At 39.5% G+C, this 16,011-nt stretch overlaps 2 protein-coding genes across 2 annotated transcripts; one reads left to right on the forward strand and one right to left on the reverse strand.

The window, feature by feature from the left end:
- Nucleotides 1–59: 59 nt before the first annotated feature.
- On the reverse strand, nt 60–4,553 carry capza1b (capping actin protein of muscle Z-line subunit alpha 1b). The gene is made up of 10 exons (XM_022204064.2): nt 4,392–4,553; nt 3,297–3,360; nt 3,129–3,180; nt 2,872–2,935; nt 2,566–2,772; nt 2,398–2,477; nt 2,069–2,147; nt 1,897–1,968; nt 1,696–1,758; nt 60–1,561 (listed from the first exon to the last, which is right to left on the reverse strand). Exons 1-10 carry the CDS (start codon nt 4,428–4,430, stop codon nt 1,421–1,423), a joined length of 861 nt encoding a protein of 286 aa, XP_022059756.1. The 5' UTR covers nt 4,431–4,553; the 3' UTR covers nt 60–1,420.
- Nucleotides 4,554–4,865: 312 nt separating this feature from the next.
- On the forward strand, nt 4,866–15,935 carry apeh (acylaminoacyl-peptide hydrolase). The gene is made up of 23 exons (XM_022204067.2): nt 4,866–4,997; nt 5,493–5,622; nt 5,828–5,954; nt 6,257–6,344; nt 6,822–6,897; nt 6,986–7,077; nt 7,678–7,752; nt 7,876–8,013; nt 8,140–8,231; nt 8,343–8,383; nt 9,018–9,139; nt 9,363–9,423; nt 9,521–9,618; nt 9,779–9,830; nt 9,945–10,033; nt 10,124–10,262; nt 12,448–12,531; nt 13,041–13,121; nt 13,674–13,762; nt 14,097–14,287; nt 14,927–15,029; nt 15,119–15,225; nt 15,338–15,935. Exons 1-23 carry the CDS (start codon nt 4,890–4,892, stop codon nt 15,441–15,443), a joined length of 2,289 nt encoding a protein of 762 aa, XP_022059759.2. The 5' UTR covers nt 4,866–4,889; the 3' UTR covers nt 15,444–15,935.
- The last annotated feature ends 76 nt before the right edge of the window (nt 15,936–16,011 follow it).

Raw genomic sequence — 16,011 nt, forward strand, 5'->3', positions numbered from 1 at the left:
GTTGGAATACTTTGCAAAGGTTCATATGTAAATGCAGGAAATGAAAATAAAAATCAAACCAAGATGTCCAATCCATTTATTTGAACAGGATGGGGCAGTACAGTCTTGAACTTTATTACTGATCGGCACACAGTTGTATTATATTGTGAGGGTTGAACACAGCACAGAGTAACTCATTCAGAGTTAGCCTACTTTAGAAGTCACGTAACACGTAGAGTATGATGTGGCCTTACAGAAGTCATGTAACACATACAGTATATGATCGTGCCTTACATGGCAACTGCTTTGCGTTCACTTGGCGTTGATCAATAAACAAACAGTTTGTTACAGTAAAGAGTGCAATATTCTAAGACTCCAACAAAAACCAGCGTATTAAAATAGAAATTTGCATACATGGGTGGGAGGATGGAGTTCTTTACCATAGGAAAGAGATTTTGGCAAATAAATCTTGGTTAATATGAGTATGTTTTCCTTTTTACAAAGGAAAAGCTGTACAGCAATGGAGGTGTTGCCAAAGTAAGAGAACAGAGAACACATTATAGATGCAGCAGCGTACGAGTTGCTTTAACTGGTTTCAGTCATCATAGCTTGCATGGGTGTAGACCGTACGTCAGTAGAGCACAACAGAAAACAAGTAAACATTCCCTCAGCCCGAACAGATACTGACAAACATGCAGGTGCAGGGACAGAGCTATGCTAAGGCTTGTGCTACTCCTAAATGGTAACAAGTAGATATGCTGTCAGTTTAGTTAACAATGTGTAACTAAGTTCCACGTCAGTTCAGCAATACTTTGAACGCTGTCTGCTATTCATTTTCCTGTTAATCTCCTGATTTTACTAGATGTACCTGATTTCCAATTCCAAACATAACAACCACAATGTGACAAAAACTTCCCAAAAATTCAGATTTTTTTCCCAAATCAAACCCTGATATGTGATGGTGTGCTTAAATTCTCTCATCTGGTGCCTTGTGCATCTTGGTTGTTTCCCTGTTTGCCGGGAACTGTGACATGATCACAGTTCTGCAGCCGTTTCACTACGAAAAAAAATATTGTTACTTTTCACGGCTGAATCTGGGGAGGTCTGCGATTCCTTAGATGGCTGAAGGAAGTTTACTTCTCTAATGCAGCAGTCCTGAGCACAGCCCTGCATGCCGTCCAAACACAGCTCTTTCACAGCCACACATCCAAAAGTAACCACCTTCTCCAAGCCATGATTATAACTGCACTTTCCTTCCAGCAGACAGATAACTGTGCCAAACAGTCTGCAAATCCTCAGTTACTTCTTTTTTTTGTTCTTTTTTTGTTAAATTCCTTGCCCCATGTTGATACAGTTTTGCTTTGGTTAGTCTTTGCGCATGTATAAGTGGGTTGCGGGCCTATGGGAGCTTGCATCTCCCTGGTCGGTCCCTGACCCTCCACTAGGCATTCTGCATCTCCTTGCCAATTTTGTAACTTAGAATCTTATTCCAGTCGATCTTCATGCGTGTGACAGGCAGCTGGCGACGCAGTGCCTTAAAGGTGGTGTCAGACATGGTCTGGTAGTTCTCACTGATTGCAGTCTGAGGGCAAGAGGTGGAGGGAGAGAAGCAGTAAGTATAACATTTCTTTATTTCAAAATAATTCTGTATGTCAAAGTAGCACCTGTTGTTTTTAAACAGTACGTAAAAAATGAAGCCAGTAAAAGGTAGCATACCTGGTAGTCGTTTTCCGCGTTCTCGATAATGTCAACAAATTCCTTAGCTGTCTGGCTTTCATTCTGTCAAAAACACAACACATCTAATCATTCTACTATCCGAAACGGATGACCTCTGTACAGATCCAGAGCTGACACGGTCAGTCTAATATTACACAAGAAAGCATTGTTGATACACGTGAGACTAATTTTTTTACTTACAGTCACTGGTATTGATTCCTCTACTTCCTTATGGCTAACCAGCTGCACATTCCCATCTTCATAATAGTGCACCTGGGGACAGAAAAAAACTTTAGGAACTTCAGGAAGCTGGAGTTTTTGAATAATCTTTCTCTCTGCGTTATTTATCATTTATGTAGATGTGCGCACTGACCTGGATTTTTAATACTCCTACCACCTGAGCAGTGGACTGACCAAGTGTAAGCTTCCACTCTGACCTGCAGCGACCATTCCTTTGAGGAATTAGAAGTCTTTTGTTACAATCAGACAACTCCACCAGATGCCTTAAAAGAACTGAGAGACTTATTGTTTCATTTTCATTTCCCCCTAAAAAATACATGTAAACTATTAACCTTGAACCTTTGTGATAAAGATGAAGCCATACTATAAAAACTGGCAACACATCACCTATCAGATATAAACATGCGATATATTCAGAAAAGGTTTTAAAGAGCTGTTTGCAGAAAGAGGTTGGCACTATACCAGAAGTTTTTGGGTTGAAACTGATGTCCCTCAATGCAGGCTATGATTGTTTGCTGACCATCAACTGTTTTCCCGTATACCTAAAACACACAGATGTTATTACTATAGACAAAATGTAGACAATATTCTTTATACTCCTATTCTGTCATATTTTTTTATTTGCCTTACCGTGCTGACTCCAGTAGGGTAGTGCTCTTTAACGTAGGCAGTAAGGGCAGTATCGCAGGAATCCCTCCAGCCTCTCAGGGCCATCTCTCCCTCATACGGCTGCACATCACTCACTTCTTTTCTGAGGTGGTCAAAGCGGAACGATAAGCGATTGCGGGGGTCCAGGAAACGCCCCTGACCCAAGTCACCATGCTCGGTAATCAGGACCTATAAGGGGAAAAAAAAGGGGCCGTAAAAATTAAAGAAGCTTGCCTCAGACATATGCTCTTTTAAAATTATGATGAAACGTCAGGGGAGAAAACTTACCGGCTCCTCATAGCCCTCGAGTTTGGCAGGAGTAAACTGATCCATGTTGTACTGGGCAAAGGAGCTGAACAAATAAAACAATTACAATGTCAGCATACATAATATGGCAACAAAATGTTTTTCAAAAAGAATTTCCACAGACCATTTGCATGACACTTGTCACCGTTGTATTGCAAATTTGTCCCACATAAAGAGGCTCTGGTGTTTTAAATTGTGCAAAGAGTATTGAAATTTCTCATGTCAGCCATATTACTTACTGTGAAGCTCCCTCCCTGAGGAGGTTGTCATTGTTGAGAAGAAGCCGCACATCTTGCAAAAAATAAAGAAACCATTGTTTGCATTATGCTTTTAGGAGAGGCAAAGCAATATAAAAAATATAATTAGCAACACAGTATGTTACATATCTTTCCCTATCTGTGTCTTACCATTGAAGACCTCGTTGAACTCTCCAGGGGGGGCATGAGTCACAAAGTTGGCCGCTATGCGGACCTGTGGAAGCAAATGAAATGTGACAACATGACAATAATGACACAATATAGATTGGAATCAATATGGCATTCACTGTTCATTAAGCAAAGCAAATACATAATCAAAATTCTATAAATGTGCTTAAAAAAATTAACAATTTAGTTAGTAATTTTGATGATGACTTTTTAGTTTACACAGAATAACTCAATTCAATTATATAAAAAACAACAACTGAAAAGAAACAAAGAGTGACACTTTGCTACTTTACTGACATATAATGGAAACCGAATTTGAAAAGGCTTGTCATGTGTCTGTAACACAATGCCATCTTGCCCTCAATTCCCCGGCTGATAGCCCGTAGACCTTTATTCTTAACCATCTTGATGTTAACTGGGGAATGTCGCCTTTCTAGTGTCTAGCTTTGAAAACACCCTGCTGGTGTCCAGATGTCTTTCCTGTGTTCTACTTTAGACTATGCAAAATCTACCATCCCTAATAATTTGAGCCTTTGCCTGTAACCGGTATTGTATCCATCTGCCACCAGCATTACGGAGAGTGCCACTATCAGGCTCCATTTAAGCTGTAAGCATCCATATCCTGATCTCAAGCCATGCGAGGCTAACATAAGTATTTGAGCTGCAACTGAATCTGTTTGACCCAGAAATCCAAAGTAACGTTAGCTGCTAATGTTAGCTAACGTTATATGAGAGGAACACGTAGCCCTCACTCTCTAACTGTTGGAGACTGGCATGGACACGGAAACACGACTTTTGAAAATGGGTGTTGATACTTTCATTTCTGCTAAACAAGTCAAAAGTTTCTTGCAGCAGAGTCCAGTAGTTAAACCCCTTTAATCAACATTTAGACCGCCGTTAGCCAACTATAAGCTTTATCTAGCATTGGCTAGTTAGCTAGTGGAAGTTTACCATTACGATATGTGACCGAAAACTGGCATGTACTTTCCAAATGGTAACCGGTAAACCGCATTAACATGTGCCCCTCTACAGATAAGATACATTTATGTTGAACATAGAATTAAATAGTCTTCAAACCTTCTCCTCATCTGACAGCGGCTCCTCAAAGTCAGCCATCTTGGCTCTTTGTGACCCCACCTACCTCAGCTGACTGACAGAACCACTGCGGACGCTGTCATTCATATACAAAGGGACTGTTTATTGAAGAATACATCACGTTAATGCATTTATATTGCTGTCCTTTCACACAACCTAAAACCAATAACTTCGTTGTCAAAACACTGCGAAGACTAGATTTATAACGCAAGAGGGCGTTGAAAGCTCAGTTATTTGTTGCTGGGTGTTACGGGGCCGACTTGGCTTCACAATAAAAGCATCAGCGTTGCAGTTGCGAATAAAATTTTCTATTTGGTCAACTTTGCTTAATGTTTCCTGGCATATTTTGTTGAATAGTGGTATTTATTTCTCTTCAACATCAATTCAATTCAAAATTCCGATGATTCAGATAATTCCGGGACTGTCTATGAAAGATTTTATTTCGGTAGTAAGTGGCAATAGGAAACGGTAAGTATTGTGATGGCTAATTCTTCAGCTACCTTTATAGTGAAGCACTGCCCTTTGTGTTGGCAACAGCTTTGTATTTGTAGACGAGCGACACACACCGTCCCTGTCATGGAGACACAGGTAAGATTAAACTTAGCTGACTCATGGCACTAAATGTTTGCTTCTGTCACAGCAGTGTACAATTCAAAACATATATTCTTTGTGTGCAAATGTGCAGTCTCCGACAATTACGCTGTCACATTTTTTTTAGTATTAACTGAGTTAACCAGCTTTTAAGTCAAGCTAGCAAACGGGCACTGGTTCGAGTGTTTGCTACCAGCAGCTGCAAGAACTTCCTGGTCACATATATCAAATTCAGCTAGTAGCACTAGCAACAAACTACCTCGTTCACTCTTTTTGCTTGTTATTTTTCCTACAGTGTAGCTTTCTTTTTTGGTTTGCAAATTAAGCTAATGTTGTAGTGTTGATCAGCTGGCTTCTGTTTTCTTGTGTCAACTGCACAAAGTTTGTATGGACGGCGAGCAGCTTTGCTAGGGAATGAATAGGGCATTGTTAGCTGCTAAACAGTTCGTGTCACTGAGGCGCTGTTCGAGTCATTCTGCTGCGTGTCGTCAGGTGATGACCAACCCGGAGGAAATAGCCAAACTCTACAGAGAGCTCAGCCTTTTCCCCTCCCTGAGCAGAGCAGACGTGGGACCCGTCATTACCTCTCAGTATGGAGGCAAATACAGCAACATCTACACAGGTAGAAACAGTCTGTGCCACAATAAGATGCCCAGATTTTCAAATGGTCACTGATAGTCTTATTTTACTTTCACTTTCTACCCTGATATTATGTGTTGCCTTATTGTTTACCTCTTGCTGCTGTAACAACTTAATTTCCCCAGGGATTAATAAAGTGAACTAAGTTTAAATATACTGACAAAAAGCTGGTATATGTTATTTTGCAGAGTGGAGCCAGCGTGATCTGGAGAGGAACGAGAATGTCAAGTTTTGCAGACAGTACATTGTATTCCACGATGACAAGTCGGTGGTTTACTCTGGAGCCTCAGGAAACTGCACTGAAATCAAAGGGGAGTACGTAAACAGTTTGCTTATTTATCTGGATGTGATATAACTGTGTAACTCCACCCAATTCTGCAAAAATGACAGCTAAAACATTGAACACTTAAACCTGAATAATAATAATATCAATAGCACTTAAAGTACTACTTTCCTCACAAGTTTGTGTATCAGTTTCAGCATAATTTATATTAAGTATCATTGCCAGCATTAGTTTTTACTTTCTGTTCTATTCTGGCTTTTACTTACATCTTAATCAGGAGTAATCTTATCTTGTCTCTTCTTAAAGGCCTTCTCTCATTTGTTTCTCCTGCCAGGGTGCTAAGTAAAGATTCTCCTTCTGGTGAAATGAAAGCAGTTGTCAGAGACTGCTCAGTGAAAGGAGAGGACAAACAGTTTCTGGAGGTGTGTGGTCGTCTGTCTGGCTCAGACTCGGCATTGAATTTTGTCTCTACCCTGTTAGTTGTCATTGTACCACTGTATTGTTTTGTTGCGTCTTGTGTGCTGTTCATCTCTGTCTTTGCGCTGTTTCATATTCTACCTGTAGTTTCTTTTTTATGATCTTGTGTGACTTTATTGAGAGTTTTAGTAGAAGGCAACTGGAATTCTGCTATTCATCCCCAAATCACATGACTAATGGACCATTAAATTTGAGGCGACAGTATAATGTATGTTCTATATCAGTCAGTTAGCTCAGCAAGTTTCTTTTTATCAAAGGTGAAATGTTTTCAACATCCCATGGGAAAAAAAAACTCCCGGTTGCCTTCTACTGAACCTTTTAGGATTACTGTGACCGAGATGACTAAGGACGTGCACAGACTTATGTGACTAAACTGGACATCTTTAACTTCTCTTTTCTCTGACCCCTTTGTGATCCTTTAGATCTGGAGCAAAAACATCAAGATGAAGAGCATCAATCTAACAGCCTTAAAGAAACATGGAAAAGTCTATGAAGATGGTGAGTTTAGCATATTTCTAAAGCAGTTTCATTAAAACATTTCTTCTATATGTGCCAGTTTTAATCACATTGTGTTTTGCTTCTGTAGATCAGTTTGGCTGCCTGGTTTGGTCTCACTCTGAGACCCACCTTTTGTATGTGGCAGAGAGAAAAAGACCCAAGGCAGAATCTTTCTTCCAGGTCTGTCCGCAAAACTAGTTTTGATGCTAAATCAGTACGAGATCTTATCGAGTAGAAACCTTCTGTACTGCTCTCTATACTGTATAGTCTTTAAAGCATGCTACTTCTACTTACTGTCAATTATTCAGATTTATCATTCATGTTCTACTTAGCATAGCAAAGTTTTTAAAGAGATAGAAGAAACATTTATTAACTTGTTTCACAGTGGTGGTGAAAGTTGTTAGCTACTCCTTGGTTATCCTCAAATTGGAAAAAAAGCTTGAAAAATATCTCTTTGATGAATGAATGAATGGCTTGTTCAGATGTACGCTGTAAGCATACTTGCTAGCAAGATCAGAGGTATCTCAAATGCCACTGAAATAATCAGTCTGCTCAATCTCAAATGTTGCAAACTGTTAAAATCAATATTTTCTGTTGCCTTTCAAAAGCAAAAAACATGAATAACACTGATTGTAATGGTACTGTGGAAGCAGTGAAACATGTTAATTGCCTCGTATGTGTGTTTAGTGTTGACTAATCATAAATAGATTAATTGTTGTACCAAAAAAGGAATTATTAGCAGGTATAAACTAATTTTTCTGTTTCATTTTCACTTTATAGACTGAGTCCCCAGAGTTGTCTAGTATTGGAGACGAAGAGGACACCATGAGAACGGAGAAAAAGGAGACTGTAAAAGTGAATGCATTTAATGTTTATCAAATGTAAAGCATTTTCACTGTTGAGGACTTTAAGTCAACAGTCTTCAGTGATGTTCGCCTCTTGGTTAAGTTGTAGAGTTTTTCCTTGTTATTCCTGCAGGGGGAGCAGTTTGTCTTCCATGAGGACTGGGGAGAGGCTCTGGTTAGTAAGAGCTGTCCAGTCCTTTGTGTTTTGGACATTGAGGGTGACAACGTCTCCGTGTTGGAGGGCGTGCCGGACGATATCTCACCTGGACAGGTTGGTGCGACAGTTTGTGCAATGAGAGATGGTTTCCTTTTAGTCTTTGTGCACTTCTAGTGTACTCATACTCCTTTGGGCGTGCTCTGTCTTGATCTTGCTGTATTTCTTGTTCTGTCACTGCAGGCATTTTGGGCACCAGGTGATACAGGTGTGGTTTTTGTAGGCTGGTGGCATGAGCCTTTCAGGCTTGGTCTCAAGTACTGCCCCAACAGGAGGTAATTATATTTACATTGATCAGAGAAAAGTGAGAATGTATAACTGGATGGTATAAAATGTCCTCATAGGCTAATACTGCAAGTCATACCTGTTTCCATTTTCTCTGTCAGGTCATCTTTGTTCTATGTGGATCTTACCGGTGGAAAATGTGGTACGTGAGAACGTGATCTTTCTATCTTGTAGGCCTATAGTACTTATTTAACAAACAAAATCCAGGTAAGTTGAGTGGTCAGTATCCATCCTGCTCTGAGGCTTTTCTCATCAAACCTTGGACACTGTAAAGTTCGATCTAGTTTCACATAATGGAATTGTCCTTATTTAATTTTGTGTTTGAAGCCCATGATGTAACCTGAGAAGATTTGCCCAGATTACCACACCATTCAAAACAAAGTTCACAGTACCAGCAACTCAGTACCTGAGTTAACAATTATACCCAGATTCTCCTTATTTACCAAATGATTTCTAGCAACGGTGTATGATTTGGGGAAAATGTGTAATTTTGTGACAGTGCAATGTAATTTTCTACAATCAAGCTGCAGTTCAGTATTCTCTGTGTAGTACATTTCAAATGTAATGGAGCATTGACCACAAGATACAATCCAATCCTCCACAAGGACACCAAGCATTTGTAAAACCACTGACACAGCTGTTTAAACTGTGAGCAAGACACGCTGCATGGCATCTTTCATAAAGTGCAGCCTTGATTTCTCAACCCTAGTGTCTAGCAAAATTGGCAGAGCTATGTGAGATTGCTGATGTACATGTATATTTGTTGTGTCCATCAGAGCAGCTCTCATCAGGCACCAGTGCGGTGTGCTCTCCCAGGCTGAGCCCCGACCAGTGTCGAATTGTCTACCTGGAATTTTCTGTCTATGGACCACACATGCAGTGCAGCAAGCTCTGCATGGTAAGACAGAATGGAATCTATTTTCAACATAAAACACATTTATATTCCCTTCTGTAGACCGTTTGCAGTGTTTTTGCTGGAAAAAATATGTTAGAGTCAATGTTTCTTCACACAATGCAATCTGTTCTGTTGACATTTAAATTTGTTGAAACGGAGAATAATTCATGAGTCAATAAATACACTTTGACTGGCTTTGGTCTTTCCTTGCATATTTTATTTCTAGTATGACTGGTACACTAAGAAGACCTCCGTGGTGGTAGATGTCGTGAAGCGGCCTGGGGAGGGTGAGTAATACTTAGTGCTCACTCTAGTGTATCTTTATCACTGTATATAAAACTGTTCAGTAAAGACTGTGTCTGTGTGTATTGCTGTGGCTTACAGATGGATTTGCTGGCATCTACAGTTCTCAGTTGTCTCCTCAATGCTGGTCAGCTGACAGTCAGCGTGTTATTGTTGCTTGTCCTCAGCGCAGCCGCAAGGTATCTTCAACTTCTGGAAAATGGCTCGTTTTTAAGAGGAAAAATTTGATTTTTTTTTTGAAGATAACTTTACATTTTGCATGTAAATATGCAGTTAGACAGAGAATCTTGCAATAGTTCTTTAAATAGCTGTTATAGTCTTCTGTTTTTGGTTTCATAGGATCTCTTGATGGTGGATATAGGCACAGGAAGCATCACCTCTCTGACTTCAAGTGAGTCAGTGCATACGTTTAGGTTCTTTAATGGTGTTTTTTTAATAACTAATTTGTTCAATGACCACTTAAATGTGTGTTAACTGTTGTGTAAGGATTTTTTTCGTTTTACAGAGTCTGATGTGGGCAACTGGTGTTTGCTGAACATGGAGAGAGATCTGATGGTGGTCAACTGCTCCTCTCCCAGCTGCCCTCCGAGTCTGGTAGAATCAATGTTTTTATGCAAGTACCCCATTTCCTTTTTCATATATGGTATACATGTCACTTACAGCAGTGTCATTTCTTGTGTCCAGAGGGTGGGCTTCCTTCCAGGCAGAGATTCCGAAGAGGAAGTGGTCTGGGTTACTTTGGAAGACTCTCACACTTTGCCAGATATCGACTGGCAGATTTTGGCTTTCACCCCTCCCCCAGAGCAAGACAACAGTCAATACCGTAAGAAGAAAAAACTCTTTTTCTTGCATCAAAGTATGAATCATAGAGGAAGGTCTTAAAATACATAGTTTTAATCTATCTCTCACTGTCAATTAAAAAAATATATTAGGAAAACACAATAACAATTAAAATAGTATTGCCAGATGTAGTCAGCCAGATAAGCATTGTAGGTGAGTGCTTGCATAGAAAATTTATTGGCACAGTGTTATGTGGCACAAAACACAAGCCACTTAGGTGTCTGAGGGAGAAGAACACAAGCAATGGGGTTCCCAGACAACAGGCTGTTCGAGATGAGCCAAACTTGTGCAATTTAGTCACTGGCGGTCACCGCACAGTTTTGTCTGACTTAATCCCAGTTTATGCTGATGTAATGTAAACCCAGGCAAGGACAACACTGTGAGATCAAGGCGATTGCAGTTTTTGAGGCCACGTGCTGCAGTTGCGCAGGCTTCTGTTATGATAGGAAATGCCTGATATCTCACTTAATGTAATAGCTGATTAGATTAGATGTTGGTTCAACGTATAATTCTCATTTAAGTCGAATTAGAGGGATTTAAGCTTTATTCTTCTGATTTTAAGGTGCGTGGTTGGTGATACTTATGAGTCAGAGGCTGAATAAGTTGACATTACACATTAAACTGCATACAGTATGTAGTTCTATTCTAATGTATATTAATGCTGGGCTGACTTTGTTTCTTGAGGCATTTCAAAACACCAACTCTTCTGGTAAGTGGGGTGTGAGGATTCTTAATGTAGCATCTGTACATACATTTCAGGCCTGAGTGTCTGAATATCTGACAAAAGCATAAGAAAAGCTGTTTTCCTGTATTTCTTTCTGCTGTATTTGACTATCAGTGTTTTCAATCTATTTATGTAGAGAAGGACAGGTTTGGTCACCTGACTTATGCACAGCAATAATCTGATGTGATGCAAATTTACAAGAAAATAAATGTGAAAGGAAAGTTTAATCAATCGGTGCGTTTCTGTGGCATCTTGTTGTGCGTCAGGGCTTTGGGCTTTAATCCACTCCCTCTGTTGTTGTCTCTTTCTTTAGTCCACTACTTAGACACAGTGCAGTTCATCACGAACAAGCCTAATGTTTAAGAAAAACCACACCGGACCCAAGTGTAGCTTGTGTTGCTGATGAACCTCTGCAACAAACCCTACTCTGGTATCTGCAAGGAAAGCAGCCACGCTGAGCAAATAACGGGGAGCAGGGAAGGAGAGGGCTGTCACACATGTCATTGTTCAAAACAGTGCAGTTATTTTTGTCCACTCCATTTTGTTTCACATATGTGAAAGATATAGAATAAGTAAAAAGCATTTATGTACTTTGTAGTTCAGTGGATTCCACCACTGTCTACAGCCTAAAGATATTCCGATTAATCAACATATGTCTGACAGTGAATAAAGTGAGTTTTAGAATGTTTTAAAGATCATGTTTTATTGCAAAATTATATTGGATTACAATAGCTTGGATAGTGTTTCCTTGAATTGGTAAGAATATATACATAATATTTTGGTCTATGCATATATTTATCAAGAGACTGCACAGTGGCTTGGTGATTTGCGCTTTCACTTTGGAGCTAGAAGATTCCCGGTTCCAGTCCCAGCCTTCCCAGAACTTTTATGCATGTAGTTTGCATGTTCTCCCTGTGCATGGGTGGGTTTTCTCCAGGTTCTCTGGCTTCCTCCTACAGTCCAAAAGAATGCTCAGGTTGATTGGTAACTCTAAATTATCCATGGGTGTAAATAAGAGTGTGATTGTTTGTCTGAATATGTAGCCCTGTGATAGACTTGCAACCTGACCAGGGTGTCCCCTGCCTTTGTCCCAAATCAGCTGGGGTAGACTCCAGCTCCTCCGGGGCTAATGAGGATTAACCAGTGTATAAATAATGGATGGATGGATATAGTTAAAAATCACCTGGCTTTTTAAAGAATAAACATCAGCTAAATTTAGTAACCACTGACGTTACAACTTTGCTTTTAAATGTGTGTTTGAACAAAATAATAATATATGATGTAAGTGTGGTAAACTGCCTGACAGTACTGAGGTTTGTTTACGGTAGAAACGGTAAAAGACGTTACAGTAGAATGCTCCTGAAGTGATTGTCTTGTTTTATGGATGCATGATAAGCAGCACATGTAGTCATAATGAGACTAACACATTTTTACTGTATTCCAGCGGGCCTTGATTTTGAAGCTTTGCTGATCAAACCAAAGGAGGTTAAGGATGAAGTGAAGCTGCCTCTTATTGTCACACCTCATGGTTGGTTAACCTGCTTTCCCTTCATATGCAAACAAAACAAACTGTTAGATGTGTTTTGTAATTGTTGCATTGGCTGAATTGAGTATCCTGAAAAAGTAATCTAAAAAATGTTCTTTATAAATAAACAGTATACTTGGATTCAAAAGTAAAAAAACAAAAAACAACTGTTATTAATCCATGCTGGATTTATTTTTTAGGATTGAATCTGTGTTGGGATTTGATTCTGTTCAGTCAAGAGCTACTGCTGATAAGATTGGCATTGCAGACAGTGGTTGCTATGACAATAGTGCCCTTCGTGGTAAAATGTTTAATCATATTCTAAAACCCAAAAATGATCTTTAGTAACGTAGCTCATAATCCTGTTCGTTTACTACGATGTCTGAAATATTTTAATTCTACATGCAGATTACTTCCTAGCAATTATGTCTGACAGGACTGTGATCCCAGAGACAATAGTCTCTAATACAAACTGTCAATCTGTGTTACACATAATTTGTTTCTGTCATTAGGTGGTCCTCACTCAGTGATTGTTGCCGAGTGGCTTCTGTCCTCCGCCGTGCTGTGCAGGATGGGCTTTGCTATATTACTGGGTGAGCAGATATGAGAATGTGAAGTGCTGTTTCTGTGTCTGTATATGTGACACCTGCTGAAAGGCAAATCATCTGTTGATAGTTGTTTTCTCTGTATAAAAGGGAGTTTGTTCACTGTGATTTAGCGTATCTGCTTGAAACTTTAAGCAGCTGTACTTGCTGTTCTGTGGCCTGTAGTATGTGTAGTTTGATCTGTTTGCAGTATGTTTCCATATTTTGAATCTATATATGTATATTGTCGTAGTTAGGAACATTCTAGCTGTCCAGTAAATCCAAAGTGTGTTGGTGACAACTGAACAGGAACATTCTTATGGCTTTGCTGCTTAGGCCACAGACTGCATGCATGACTGGTTCTCATTTCTTGATGGTGTTACTTCAGTTGGAACAGGGTTTTAACCAGCCATTTGGTTTCAGGCTCACTTGCATGCTAACTTTGAGGTTACTTCAAAGAATTTATGTTTATCTGTTTAAGTAAACATCATAATATCAATCACTGATCTTATTCTGTCTTAATTTTACTATTTTTTAATAATGTTTACTTTCTACTTTTAGTGAACTATCGTGGCTCTCTTGGGTATGGCCAGGACAGTGTCCTCTCATTACCGGGCAATGCCGGCACACAGGATGTGAAAGATGTTCAAGTAAGAACAAAACAACAATTGCTGTTTAAAACTATGATTGCTGTGTTTTTCAAGTCATGGCAATAGTTAGCTCTAGAAATATGTTATGTTCATACACGTTCAAATGACTTCCAGTGTTGCTTTATCTTTACCTGTGTCTATACTGTTCATTTTCTACCATTAGTGAAAGCTAGTTGCCATAGTTTCTTTAAATTATGGCTTCTAACAGCAGTCATTTTATTTTATTTCTTCCTGTTTTCTTCTCACTCTACTGACTTCTAATTTCCTAGTCTCTGTGTATCTTCTTTCAGTGTTGTTTTGCTTTATTTTTTCTTCATGATTTTCTTCCCACCAGTTTGCTGTCGAAAGTGTTCTGAAAAGCGGCGAGTTCGACATGCAGAAAGTGGCAGTTGTTGGAGGCTCCCATGGGGGTTTCCTGGCCTGTCATCTGATTGGCCAATACCCAGGGTTTTACAAAGCCTGTGTAGCCCGCAACCCTGTCACCAATTTCGCCTCTATGATTGGCAGCACAGACATCCCGGACTGGTAGGTGTTGAACTTGTGCCCACACGTTGCTACTCATTTAGTGGCGATGTTAGTAAGGCTGGGTGATATGGCTGAAAAATGTATTCTTGCTTTATCATCTCTCCATATAAACTAAAGACAAAACACAATTAAAATCTAGTTTTCTTTGTTACAACTATGCATATTTCCTCAGTGACTAGTTCAGTATTTGCAAGAACAATAGAAGAAACACACCACTAGTAAGCTATTAATCATTTTACATATTGTTAACTTAAACAAAACAAGTACTACTTTGCTGTAAACTGCACTTGTTTGGTTTCATTTCGTCATCATATGCTGTCATTATTTAAGTATGTTTGATGGCAAAGCTCACTTTAAGTGGCAACAGGTCGCAGTTCAGACTAAAGTAAATTATTTCTCACTGCTTTCTTACAAATGTAGACATTGTTTACTGTGTGCAAAAGCAGAAATTTGGAATATTAGAAATAATCTGATGTATCACCTAGCTGATACCGTGCGTCATTATCACCTGATGAGAGGGAAGTGTTCAGTCATGCAAACAACTACTAGAGGAACAAAGGAGAAGAGTCGTGCTGTGATATTTTCCTAAATCTTCCTCTTGATGTTTCACTATGATTTTTTTATTTATTGTTTTTGCAGGTGCATGGTTGAAGCAGGCTACAACTACAGCACAGACTGTCTACCAGACCCTGCTGTTTGGGAACAAATGCTGAACAAGTCCCCTATTAAGCATGTCACGCAGGTATAGCTGTGATTGTCTCCTGAGAGTGTGCATGTGACTTCGTTGGATTTGTTTCACAGTGCAGTGATCCAAGGTTGCCTCTCATCTAGGTTCAGACACCAGTACTGCTTACCTTAGGAGAGGATGATAAGCGCGTACCGAGCAAGCAAGGAATTGAATATTACAGAGCTCTGAAAGCAAAGAATGTCCCAGTCCGGTAAGCAGCCTCCTGAGAATCACGTTTTATTGGTTGTGTCAGATATGCACTGCAAAGGAGTATGTTTTGTTGTTCATTTCTAACCTGTCATGATCTGATGCGTGTTGCTTAGGCTGCTGTGGTACCCAGGCAACAACCACTCTCTCTCCAAGGTGGACGCTGAATCAGATGGCTTCATGAACATCGCTCTGTGGATAATTCAACACTTGAGTCAGTGATGATAAATTTCAGACCAATGCGTGCTCGTGTGTTAATGCTGTTGCTGCCAGGTAAATACACTGCTCTGTAAGGGATATTATGTTCCTGTTCTGACGACGAAATGAAGTCCAATTTAAGCCAAAGCAGTGAAAGTGCTTCACAAACCTCGTGTAACTGTACTTTTCTTCTTGTCTTTTTGTGAGTGTGGTGATTGCCTCAGTAAGTCGTTGGAGAAATAATGGTTTTAACACAACACTTGAGAAAAAACAGTTTTAAATTCAGCAGACAAGCAATTTATCGATACTGTTATTTTTTTACAGACTTCACATGCAGAAAATAAAGGGCTTTTCAGTGGGCTAGTTTGATTGTGTAATATGTTATATATTAACCAAAGGATATTAATTTCATAATCAGTTTTTCTCTGCTAAGGGTGACTGTCTGGGGTTTTTTTTTAAATCAGTGTGTTTTTGACTTCATGATACAGTGCACTTAATAAAAAGAATGTGAAAACACTAGCGTGGGACACATCTTTACATACACAGCCTTGTGTTCAGATTTGAAGTGATTCTTCAGGCAGGTGGTGAAGTG

The sequence above is a fragment of the Acanthochromis polyacanthus genome, chromosome 6, assembly GCF_021347895.1.
Source record: "Acanthochromis polyacanthus isolate Apoly-LR-REF ecotype Palm Island chromosome 6, KAUST_Apoly_ChrSc, whole genome shotgun sequence".
NCBI lineage: Eukaryota > Metazoa > Chordata > Actinopteri > Pomacentridae > Acanthochromis > Acanthochromis polyacanthus.

Coding starts and splice junctions, on each gene's coding strand:
- capza1b (XM_022204064.2), bottom strand. CDS start 4,430: ATGGCTGACTTTGAGGAGCCGCTGTCAGATGAGGAGAAG. Junction 2,148..2,397: donor TTTCAACCCAAAAACTTCTG/GTATAGTGCCAA, acceptor AATTCCTCAAAG/GAATGGTCGCTGCAGGTCAG. Junction 1,969..2,068: donor TAGGAGTATTAAAAATCCAG/GTCAGTGCGCAC, acceptor TTCTGTCCCCAG/GTGCACTATTATGAAGATGG.
- apeh (XM_022204067.2), top strand. CDS start 4,890: ATGGCTAATTCTTCAGCTACCTTTATAGTGAAGCACTGCCCTTTGTGT. Junction 8,384..9,017: donor TCTTACCGGTGGAAAATGTG/GTACGTGAGAAC, acceptor TGTGTCCATCAG/AGCAGCTCTCATCAGGCACC. Junction 15,226..15,337: donor GCAAAGAATGTCCCAGTCCG/GTAAGCAGCCTC, acceptor CGTGTTGCTTAG/GCTGCTGTGGTACCCAGGCA.